Source organism: Pleurodeles waltl, chromosome 4_2, assembly GCF_031143425.1.
Source record: "Pleurodeles waltl isolate 20211129_DDA chromosome 4_2, aPleWal1.hap1.20221129, whole genome shotgun sequence".
Lineage (NCBI taxonomy): Eukaryota > Metazoa > Chordata > Amphibia > Caudata > Salamandridae > Pleurodeles > Pleurodeles waltl.
Window position 1 is genome coordinate 1,057,143,508 of NC_090443.1, and position 12,121 is coordinate 1,057,155,628.

The following is a 12,121-nucleotide window of genomic DNA, read 5'->3' on the forward strand; positions in this document are numbered from 1 at the left end:
ACTTTACCACCTCTGTAAGTCTCTAATAGTTAGTACCAGTGGTACCCAGAGCCACAGTGGCAAAGAGGTCACCAGGGCTGCAGTACTGATTGTGCCACCCTGTGTGGCCCGAGTAAAAGTGAGGCTGCAGGACTGCCACGTCAGCCTGCACAAGCAGCTGCTGCTCGAGTGCAGCTCTGCCCACAGCAAGTGCAGGCAGAGCCTCCTGTACTGCCCATATACAGGTCAGTCACCCTTAATGCAGGTCTCCTATAACCCAGGAGGCAGGGTGCACTGCTCTTTAAGTGAGTACATATGTGCATGAGCACATAAGAACCCGTGCTGGCATTTAAAACTTAATGCTGCCACGGGTAACCGTCGGTCCATAGGATAACATAGAGTGGCACCTGAGCACTTCCCAGATGTCCAGCTCCGTCATGGCCCAGATGACTCCCCCATGTTAGGTATTAAACATCTTGCTTTTTAACCTTGAGCAGGATGCCCATGCTCAGGCTTAACTAGCATGTGCCCTGGTGGCACCCTTAGAGGGTGCCCACTAAATTACCAAGCTCTCTGCTGTTTTGGTGGGCTCTCTCAAGCCGCTGCCACCACAGACATGAGTCTGCCCTCCTGGCGCTTGTGATAGCACTTCTAGAGGATGGATACAAAGAGCCTGGGCAGGCAGGAGGTCACACCTCCTCCCTCCCAGGACAACTGGTGAGAAAGGTAATCAAGGAGGTGAGCGTCAAAGGCTTCCCCACTCCTGATATGTAACTACTTGTCCCCCTGTGGAGGACAAAGGCCTTTCCGCCATGTCCAGCTCGATAGACGGGAAAATTAGTCATGGCAACCCTTAGGAGTAGTGGGTTCTGGGTAGAAAGTGACATCATCCCAGAGGACATGGTCACTGCAGGGACGGACTAGCCACGGGAACCAGTAGCCCATTAGCCACTGTCCCACACACCCTTAAAGCCTTCTAAACTAGGATTTAATGGGCTCCCTGACACCAGACCCTCTATCTTACTTGCAAGAAAGAAGAGGCACAGATAAGACGTTGTCACTGACAACAGGACCTGGACTCCAGCCGCAGCGTAAAGCGAAGACACAGAAGTGATCTAAGGATATCACCACTTGAAGTGAGTGACTGATGTGTGCCAAAGGTGAAAGCTCATCGGTCCCAGCAAGAGGGACCCCAGTGGACCCTGGGAAGCCAAGAAAGACTCCCCCGACTGGTGGTACCAGTCATCTGAAAGCTGCAGGAGTGAACACCAGGCTGAAGTCAAAGAAATAAAACCCGACAGGCTCAAGTGTATGAGCCTAAATGCACTCAGTGTCAAGCATCCTAAGAGTGGGACTGATATCTCTGCTAAGGTTCAAGCCTCTACTCTCCGCTGGATGACCTCCAGTCGTGGAAGTGTCAGCGGACCACCTTTACAGCTACCAAGGCTTGTCTGTTGCAAATCCGGAAATCAACGGCCACTTGGACATCACAAACTCCACAGCAGACCCCTAGCATAGACACCGAGGTTGGCAACAACCCTTCTCCTGTGGTTCTGCATCCTGAAGAGAGTGACCTCGAGAGGACCAACAAAGCTTCTTTGGTGCAACCAGCTCCCGTGATTGACAGCTAGAAGCCTCCTCCACACCCAGAGCCACTGGACAAGGTGGGGAAGTCCCAACTGTTGATTCCTCGTCCTGGCCCCCTAAATACCTCTAGATCCAAAGGGTAGAGCGTGTGTCCACCCCCAAGTACCCATTTGCCAAGTGGTGCAAATGCACCAGCCTCAGCAGACCCGTCAGCACGAATGACAGCTAAAGCATCACTGCACCCGGACTCCCTGGGAAAGGTAACAAGAAACTAACTGTTGATTCTTGGTCCAGGGCCATGTAGAACCTTAAGTCTGAGAAGATTCCTCGGACCTCACCCTACAAGTGCCCAAGAGCACACTTTGATTTCCTTCATTGACTTCAATAGGAGACATTTAAACAGTGAAAATGCCATATTTTCCAAAGTTTCTAAAATTCATATTTCTGGTTGTGTGTAACTTAAAAAGGTTGTTTTGGTGTCTACATTTATATAAAAATAAGATTTATTTTTCTAAATTGAGTTTGGATTTCTTTCGAGACGGGTTGCTTACTAATCATCCATATTGGTTTTGTGCAATGCTTGACATATGTTCCTCTAAGTAGCCTGACTGCTCTTTGCCACACTGCCAGGACTGAGCTAAGATTTACTAGTGTGAACCTGAGGTCCACTGGTAGATAACGGGTAAGTCTCCCCAGTCGTACCACATAATACCGCCACCTTGCTACACATGTAAATTAATTTTATGTGGCAATCCTGAAAATCTGGGGTGGACAGTGCACATCACTGGAGTTGAGCAATTTCTGGAAATGTTGGAGACAGCTGTGATGTGAGAAAGAGAAAGAGGAGGAAAAAGAGAGAGAGGGAGAGCACAAGAGAGAGAGAGACAGCAGAGAGGGGAAGAAGAAAGCGAGAGAGAGAGGAAGAGAGAAGAGAGTGAGAGAAAGAGAGAGACAGACAGAGAGGGAGAGAGGGAGAGGAGAGAGAAAAAGAACAAGGGAGAGGAGAGAGCAAGAGAGATGAGAGAGCGTGAGGGAGAGAAAGCGAGAGAGAGAGGGAGCGATTAAAGAGAGGAGAGAGAGTGAGTAAGAGAGCGAGGTAGACAGAGAGAGGGACAGACAGAGAGACTGGGACAGAAACAGAAAGGGCGAGAGAGAGAGACCGACAGAGAAAGAGAGAGGGACAGAGAGAGAGAGAGAGAGAGAGAGAGAGGAAAGAGAGAGATGGAGAAAGAGACAAAGAGAGACAGAGAGTCAGAGAGAGCGTGCGAGAGAGAGGGGAGAGGAAAGAGAGATATGATAGAGAAAGAGAAAAAGAGACACAGAGGTGAGAGAGGAGAGAGAAAGAGAGTGAGAGAGAGGGACACAGGGGGACAGGGAGAGGAGAGAGCGAGAGACTGAGATAGAGAGAGAGAGATTGAGAGAACGAGAATGAGAGAGAGATAGAGAGAGAGTGAGAGAGAATGAGGGAGAGGGATGGAGAGAGAGAGGAGTGAGAGTAGAGTAAGAGAGAGAGAGAGGCTGAGAGAGAGAGAGAGAGACGGAGAGAGAGAGCGAGAGACAGAGAAACAGAGAGGGAGTGAGAGAGAGAGAGAGAGAGAGACAGCGAGAGAGAGGAGCGAGAGAGGAAGACAGAGAGAGACAGAGAGGAGTGAAAGAGAGAGAGAGAGAGAGAGACTGAGGGAGGGAGAGGGAGGAGAGAGCGTGAGAGAGAGAGAGAGAGAGAGAGAGAGAGAGAGAGAGAGACTGATTCCAAAGCTGAGAGAGCGAACAGCCTCCCCTCAAACCCTGCAGGTCAGAGCCTGAGAAGGCCCTTTGACCTCAAGCAATTTCATCCATCCTTTATGCAAGAAACCTCCTTCAAAGCAGAATAGGGCTGCAGGCAGCAGTCTTAAAGCACCACCTAGTGGTAGTGCAAAATTACTCCCAAAGGTGAGCTGGAAAAGTGGACTCTTGGTGCAGGGTGAGAACTCCAGGAGGCAACATTCAAGTTTGTCACAGGACTCAAAAGTCCTGCACCATTCGTAAGGTACAAAATCGAGGACGGTATTTCCAATTGACAAAGGGGTATATTTATGAGAGCCTTGCGTCGCGTTTGCACCACGCAGTGGTAAATGCAAAACGCAAAGCTCTAAGTCAGAATTATGACTGTGTGTTTTTCAGTGGCGTCATAAATCTTGAATAGCACAAGTTGCTGCCCTGGGCAGGCGTTCCACTGGTGTTGTAGTGTGTGTTACCATGCAGTTCCCATGGATTTTGACGCATCCCCAGATTTACAAGAACTTGTAAATCTAGGGATGTACCAAAACCTTACGCCTCCCGATGAGAAATATATTTATTTGTCCTTGCTTTTTCCTCTTTCTATGTGTGCTGCGTTCTGCAGCACACATAGAAAGAGGAAAACACCTCTAGGGATTGTTTTTATGTAGGAGGGCCCCTTCTTGCACAAAAACAATCCTGCATGCAACGCAGGCGCCCGTGCACCATGGTGCAAGGATGCCTGCATTGGCGCTAGGCAGCCGAAATGACTCCAGCACAGAGTGAAAGGACAGTAATGCATTGTATGCCATAGATAGGGCACACTCCTGCCCTTTCCCTGAGACGCAGGGCAGCGCATCAAGGTTAATTTTTGTATCTCTGGTTAGTGATTTAAACCGTGCCATAAAGAACCTTGAGGCAAGGCTGCTGTCTGTAGTGTCCTGCTGGACACGTTCTAGTGTTCCACCAGCCTCTCGGCTGAGGGCTGGCTTTACGCACACACCCGTCCAACACAGGCGCCACCGGCCAGGTGACCCCGCCAGTAAAAAGGGTCCGGGCGCAGTGCCCGAGGCCAGTTAACAGAACCCTAACCATGTGTATGTGTCACCTCATTTTAAAACCATGCGGGCCTAATACCCCCAACACTACAATGGCGACGAGGATGGGAATGTCCATGCTTGTGAAAGGGGTGGGTTAAATAAAAACCTATGAAATGCAAAGTTTTGTGAACTTTGCACAGCTGTCCTTGCAGAGGAAGTGTGATGCAACATTTCACTTACAGTGGAATTCGCCCTGAAATTGGGACATTTTGATGAGAGTGTTGTGTTTGCCAAACTATTGCATAATTTAGCAACCTTAGCAAGAGTGAGTTCGCAAATTTTATAGAAAACTTGAGAAACTTTGTAGAAGAAAATCTTTACATCTCCGTAAACAATGACGAAACCCACACAGATATATTATTTGTTGTAGCGCCTTGAACCCAGAAATGGCTCATTACGTGATTTACGTGAGTAAAGCCGCAAAGGCGGACGTTTGGTGAGGACGCAGGGCTGCCTCAAGGTTCATGTTTGACTCGTAGGTTCTTTCTCAGAGGAGTCACATTTCCTCTCCTACCCTTTCTTGGCCCCTCCTCCACTGAATCTCACAAGTAGTCATGCACACAAGTCTGCCAGGCGCTATGTATTACTGTAATGGAGATACGAGCCTTTTGTCTACTTCTAGCTGCTTTCCTTATTTTACGCCTCCTAGGTGCTGCGATACTGGTTAAAGCACCTCGAAGCACTGCAGTCCAGGACTCGTTAAACTTGATTTTCATGTTTTGTACTCAGCGCCTTGAGACCCTCACGGGTGGATAGTTGCGCTTAACAAACACTGATTGAATGATTGATTGATCCGGAGGCTGGGATCTTAGTGAGGTCACTGAACTCCGAGGTGACTTGCCATATCCTCACAAATTACTGCTGGGGGTATTTTATTTCATATAATCAAATAGAGTAAATGCAGAATCTGTTGTCCAAAAGTGAACACGCACACGCTAGTAATTGGTTGTAAAAACACATTATGAGTGGTGTAATGTAAGTCACTTCATGCTGTGTGGTAACAAGCAGAGAGCCCTGCCTTACTGTACAGAACTGTAACCAAACAAACAGAAACAAGCTGCCCTGATTGGCTTCTGCTGCTGGTGACTGCTAGTTTCAAAGGTTAAGTCTCATTTTAATGTTTACACAGCAGTTGTACGTCTGCTCTGGTTTTCCCACTGTCTGCAGGCTGTGACCCAGTGCTTAATTTGTGCTTGTTGTTTCCAATGCTGAGCACTGGCACTTATTTTTGAGGGCCGGCATTTATTCTTCTGCCTCATGCATTTGCTGCGAGCAAAAGACACATATGGGAAAGACGGGGGAAGAGAAAAACGAAAAAGCGTCACAAAGGGAGAAAGCAGAAAGCTGCAAGAGTGAGCTGAAGGGGCAGGGAGTGGCTGTAAATGGATTAAAGAGGCCCAAGATGGCTTTAGGATTACGCTGCCTTGGTATTCCGTGTTCCCACATTTAATTGCAGCAGCAGCGTGTTTAAGAGGAGAGCTTTGGGCACCGGCACGTTTTTATGTACAAATTAAGCACTGCTGTGACCGCAGACACTATTATGTCACAACTAAACTGTAATAACTTATTACAGGAGAGTAGATGTGTCATTTTCTGGTTAGACTGATGAGAAAGTCAGAGGTGGGGTTTTAGCTGAGGACAGCCGGTTTGCATGCATTATAAACGACTTCCTTTGCACAAGTGTCTACACAACGAGGATGAAGGTGTCAGGGGCTGCACTTACCTTGCACTGGGAAGTAGGTGATTGTGTACTGCGCCACTGCAAGAAAAGAGAGGACAAGTTACACACCGCGTGGTAAGGAGGGAGCTGGCACAGTACGGCCGTGGTGAGTGAGTGTGCAAGAGGATGTGAGGGTGTAATTATGTGCGGGTTCAAGCGTGAGTCGGTGTGTGTGCTAGAAACCAAAGTGACTGTGTGTGCAAGAATGTACTGAGGGTGTTATAAAATGGTTGTAAGCAGGGGGAGTTGTTGCTCTTGCATCCGGCCCCCCCACGTAGCACTTTTCCTCACATGTATCTTCAAAAATCCCTGTTCAACACGGGCTGTCCAGGTGAGCCCTGGAGCGCCAAGCAGCACATGTGCCCAGCTGAGGCCTGGAGGGACAGGCAGCACAGGTGTAAAGGTGAGGTCAGGAGTGCCAAGCAACAAAGGTGTCCAGGTCAGTACTGGAGTGCCCAGCAGCACAGGGTGTCCAGGTGAGCCATGGGGGGCCAGCAGCACAGGTGTGAAGGTGAGGCTAGGAGTGCTAAGCAGCACAGGTGTGTTAAGTTGAGCCCTGGAGTGCCAAGCAGCACAGGTGTCCAGTTGAGCCCTGGAGCGCCAAGCAGCACAGGTGTCCAGGTGAGCCCTGGAGCGCCAAGCAGCACATGGTGTCCAGGTGAGCCCTGGAGTGCCATGCAGCACAGGGTGTCCAGGTGAGCCCTGGAGTGCCAAGCAGAACAGGTGTCTTGGAGCGCCAAGCAGCACAGGTGTCCAGGTGAGCCCTGGAGCGCCAAGCAGCACAAGTGTCCAGGTGAGCCCTGGAGCGCCAAGCAGCACAGGGTGTTCAGATGAGCCCTGGAGTGCCAAGCACCACTGGTGTGCCCAAGTGAGCACTGGAGCGCCAAGCAGCACAGGTGTCCAGGTGAGCCCTGGAGTACCAAGCAGCACAGGGTGCGCAGGTGAGCCATGGGGGGCCAGCAGCACAGGTGTGAAGGTGAGGCTAGGAGTGCCAAGCAACACAGGTGTGTTAAGTTGAGCCCTGGAGTGGCAAGCAGCACATGGTGTCCAGGTAAGCCCTGGAGTGCCAAGCAGCACAGGGTGTCCAGGTGAGCCCTGGAATGCCAAGCAGCACAGGGTGTCCAGGTAAGCCCTGGAGTGCCAAGCAGCACAGGGTGTCCAGGTAAGCCCTGGAGTGCCAAGCAGCACAGGGTGTCCAGGTAAGCCCTGGAGTGCCAAGCAACACAGGTGTCCAGGTAAGCCCTGGAGTGCCAAGCAACACAGGTGTCCAGGTGAGCCCTGGAGTGCCAAGCAGCACAGGTGAGCCCTGGAGTGTCAAGCAGCACAGGGTGTCCAGGTAAGCCCTGGAGTGCCAAGCAGCACATGGTGTCCAGGTAAGCCCTGGAGTGCCAAGCAGCACATGGTGTCCAGGTAAAAACCTGGAGTGCCAAGCAGCACAGGGTGTCCAGGTAAGCCCTGGAGTGCCAAGCAGCACAGGGTGTCCAGGTGAGCCCTGGAGTGCCAAGCAGCACAGGGTGTCCAGGTGAGCCCTGGAGTGCCAAGCAGCACATGTGCCCAGCTGAGGCCTGGAGGGACAGGCAGCACAGGTGTAAAGGTGAGGCCAGGAGTGCCAAGCAACAAAGGTGTCCAGGTCAGTACTGGAGTGCCCAGCAGCACAGGGTGCCCAGGTGAGCCATGGGGGGCCAGCAGCACAGGTGTGAAGGTGAGGCTAGGAGTGCTAAGCAGCACAGGTGTGTTAAGTTGAGCCCTGGAGTGCCAAGCAGCACAGGTGTCCAGTTGAGCCCTGGAGCGCCAAGCAGCACAGGTGTCCAGGTGAGCCCTGGAGCGCCAAGCAGCACATGGTGTCCAGGTGAGCCCTGGAGTGCCATGCAGCACAGGGTGTCCAGGTGAGCCCTGGAGTGCCAAGCAGAACAGGTGTCTTGGAGCGCCAAGCAGCACAGGTGTCCAGGTGAGCCTTGGAGCGCCAAGCAGCACAAGTGTCCAGGTGAGCCCTGGAGCGCCAAGCAGCACAGGGTGTTCAGGTGAGCCCTGGAGTGCCAAGCACCACTGGTGTGCCCAAGTGAGCACTGGAGCGCCAAGCAGCACAGGTGTCCAGGTGAGCCCTGGAGTACCAAGCAGCACAGGGTGCGCAGGTGAGCCATGGGGGGCCAGCAGCACAGGTGTGAAGGTGAGGCTAGGAGTGCCAAGCAACACAGGTGTGTTAAGTTGAGCCCTGGAGTGGCAAGCAGCACATGGTGTCCAGGTAAGCCCTGGAGTGCCAAGCAGCACAGGGTGTCCAGGTGAGCCCTGGAATGCCAAGCAGCACAGGGTGTCCAGGTAAGCCCTGGAGTGCCAAGCAGCACAGGGTGTCCAGGTAAGCCCTGGAGTGCCAAGCAGCACAGGGTGTCCAGGTAAGCCCTGGAGTGCCAAGCAAAACAGGTGTCCAGGTAAGCCCTGGAGTGCCAAGCAACACAGGTGTCCAGGTGAGCCCTGGAGTGCCAAGCAGCACAGGTGAGCCCTGGAGTGTCAAGCAGCACAGGGTGTCCAGGTAAGCCCTGGAGTGCCAAGCAGCACATGGTGTCCAGGTAAGCCCTGGAGTGCCAAGCAGCACATGGTGTCCAGGTAAGCCCTGGAGTGCCAAGCAGCACAGGGTGTCCAGGTAAGCCCTGGAGTGCCAAGCAGCACAGGGTGTCCAGGTGAGCCCTGGAGTGCCAAGCAGCACAGGGTGTCCAGGTGAGCCCTGGAGTGCCAAGCAGCACAGGGTGTCCAGGTGAGCCCTGGAGTGCCAAGCAACACAGGTGTCCAGGTGAGCCCTGGAGTGCCAAGCAACACAGGTGTCCAGGTAAGCCCTGGAGTGCCAAGCAACACAGGTGTCCAGATGAGCCCTGGATTGCCAAGCAGCACAGGTGAGCCCTGGAGTGTCAAGCAGCACAGGTGTCCAGGTGAGCCCTGGACGGCCAAGCAGCACAGGTGCCCAGGTGAGCCCTGGACGGCCAAGCAGCACAGGTGCCCAGGTGAGCCCAGGAGAAGCAAGTGACACAGGTGTGTCTAGGTGTGTCCTGGAGTGGCAAGCGGCACACCTGTGTAGGTGAGGCCAGAAGTGCTAAGCAGCAGACATGTCCTAGTGAGGCCAGGTGTGCCAAGCAGCACACAGTGTCCAGGTTAGCCATGGAGTGGCAAGCTGCACAGGTGTCCAGGTCAGAACAGGAGTGAGAAGCCGTAGCGGTGTGCAGGTGAGCCCTGGAGGCCCAAGCAGCAGAGGTGTGCAGGTGAGCCCTGGAGGCCCAAGCAGCACACATGTGCAGGTGAGCCCTGGACTGGTAAACAGCACAGGTGGGCCTAGGTGAGCCCTGGAGTGTCAAGCAGCACAGGTGTCCAGGTGAGTCCTGGAATGTCAAGCAGCACAGGTTGTCCAGGTGAGCCCTGGAGTGCCAAGCAGCAAAGGTGCCTAGGTGAGCCCTGGAGTACCAAGCAGCACAGGGTGCCCAGGTGAGCCATGGGGGGCCAGCAGCACAGGTGTGAAGGTGAGGCTAGGAGTGGCAAGCAACACAGGTGTGTTAAGTTGAGCCCTGGAGTGCCAAGCAGCACATGGTGTCCAGGTGAGCCCTGGAGTGCCAAGCAGCACAGGGTGTCCAGGTGAGCCCTGGAGTGCCAAGCAGCACAGGGTGTCCAGGTGAGCCCTGGAGTGCTAAGCAGCACTGGGTGTCCAGGCAGTGCCAAGCACCACAGGTGTCTAGGTGAGCCCTGGAGCGCTACGCAGTACAGAGTGTCCAGGTCAGTGCAGGAGTGCCAAGCAGCATATGGTGTCAACGTCAGTCCTGGAGTGCCAAGCAGCACAGGTGTCCAGGTGAGCCCTGGAGTGCCCAGCAGCACAGGTGTCCAGGTGAGCCCTGGACGGCCAAGCAGCACAGGTGCCCAGGTGAGCTCTGGAGAAGCAAGTGACACAGGTGTGTCTAGGTGTGTCCTGGAGTGGCAAGCGGCACACCTGTGTAGGTGAGGCCAGAAATGCTAAGCAGCAGACATGTCCTAGTGAGGCCAGGTGTGCCAAGCAGCACACAGTGTCCAGGTTAGCCATGGAGTGGCAAGCTGCACAGGTGCCCAGGTCAGAACAGGAGTGACAAGCCATAGCGGTGTGCAGGTGAGCCCTGGAGGCCCAAGCAGCAGAGGTGTGCAGGTGAGCCCTGGAGGCCCAAGCAGCACACATGTACAGGTGAGCCCTGGACTGGTAAACAGCGCAGGTGGGCCTAGGTGAGCCCTGGAGTGTCAAGCAGCACAGGTGTCCAGGTGAGTCCTGGAATGTCAAGCAGCACAGGTTGTCCAGGTGAGCCCTGGAGTGCCAAGCAGCAAAGGTGCCTGGGTGAGCCCTGGAGTACCAAGCAGCACAGGGTGCCCAGGTGAGCCATGGGGGGCCAGCAGCACAGGTGTGAAGGTGAGGCTAGGAGTGGCAAGCAACACAGGTGTGTTAAGTTGAGCCCTGGAGTGCCAAGCAGCACATGGTGTCCAGGTGAGCCCTGGAGTGCCAAGCAGCACAGGGTGTCCAGGTGAGCCCTGGAGTGCCAAGCAGCACAGGGTGTCCAGGTGAGCCCTGGAGTGCTAAGCAGCACGGGGTGTCCAGGCAGTGCCAAGCACCACAGGTGTCTAGGTGAGCCCTGGAGCGCTACGCAGTACAGAGTGTCCAGGTCAGTGCAGGAGTGCCAAGCAGCATATGGTGTCAACGTCAGTCCTGGAGTGCCAAGCAGCACAGGTGTCCAGGTGAGCCCTGGACGGCCAAGCAGCACAGGTGCCCAGGTGAGCCCTGGAGAAGCAAGTGACACAGGTGTGTCTAGGTGTGTCCTGGAGTGGCAAGCGGCACACCTGTGTAGGTGAGGCCAGAAGTGCTAAGCAGCAGACATGTCCTAGTGAGGCCAGGAATGCCCAGCAGCACACAGTGTCCATGTTAGCCATGGAGTGGCAAGGTGCACAGGTGCCCAGGTCAGAACAGGAGTGACAAGCCGTAGCGGTGTGCAGGTGAGCCCTGGAGGCCCAAGCAGCATAGGTGTGCAGGTGAGCCCTGGAGGCCCAAGCAGCACACATGTGCAGGTGAGCCCTGGAATGGTAAACAGCACAGGTGGGCCTAGGTGAGCCCTGGAGTGCCAAGCAGCACAGGTGTCCAGGTGAGTCCTGGAATGTCAAGCAGCACAGGTTGTCCAGGTGAGCCCTGGAGTGCCAAGCAACAAAGGTGCCCAGTTGAGCCCTGGAGTACCAAGCAGCACAGGGTGTCCAGGTGAGCCCTGTGGGGCCAAGCAGCACAGGTGTGAAGGGGGGCGCTGGAGTGCTAAACAGCACAGGTGTGTCCATGTGAGCCCTGGGGGGCCAACCGGCACAGGGTGTACAGGTGAGCCCTGGAGTCCCAAACAATATAGGTGTCCAGATGAGCTGAGGAGGGCTAAGCAGCACATGTGTGTCTTGGTGAGTCTCGAAGTGCCAAGCAGCACAGGAGCCCAGGTGAGGCCTGGAGGACCAAGCAGCACAGGTGTGTCCAGGTGAGGCCATGAGTGCCAAGTACCAGGTGCGTGCACAGGGTAGCCCGCTGAGGGTGCGCACAGGAAAGCCCTGCTGAGTTGGGACACAGTGAAGCCCTGCTACAGATAATTAGAGCCATGCCCTGCTGTAAGTGTGCCGTGGAAACCCTGGTCTGTGTGTAGATACTCATAGCTGCCTGTGTGTGCACAGGGAACCCCTGCTGCTGAGAGTGTGCACAGGGAAGTCCTGCTGAGGGTGGGTACAGTAAAGCCCTGCTATAGATGAGTAAAGCATTGCCCTGCTGTGACTGTGCACGTGGAAGCCTCTTGCTTGTGTGTAGATACTCACAGCTGCTTGTGTGTGCACAGTGAAGCCCTGCTGCTGAGGGTGGGTACAGTGAAGCCCTGCTGCTGAGGGTGCGTGCAGGTTAGCCTCTTGCTTGTGTGTAGATACTCACAGCTGCCTGTGTGTGCACACAGGGAAGCCCTGCTGCGGAGGG

The 12,121-nt window shown here is 54.2% G+C and overlaps 1 protein-coding gene across 1 annotated transcript in view; it reads right to left on the reverse strand.

Moving 5' to 3' along the window:
• The window catches only part of LOC138293749 (glutathione S-transferase P 1-like), a 39,235-nt gene that overhangs the window by 18,130 nt on the left and 8,984 nt on the right, over positions 1-12,121 (reverse strand). Inside the window, exon 2 of the mRNA XM_069233089.1 lies at positions 6,145-6,180. Within this exon, the coding sequence (XP_069089190.1) occupies positions 6,145-6,180 (36 nt within the window). The remainder of the gene's footprint in view (positions 1-6,144; positions 6,181-12,121) is intronic.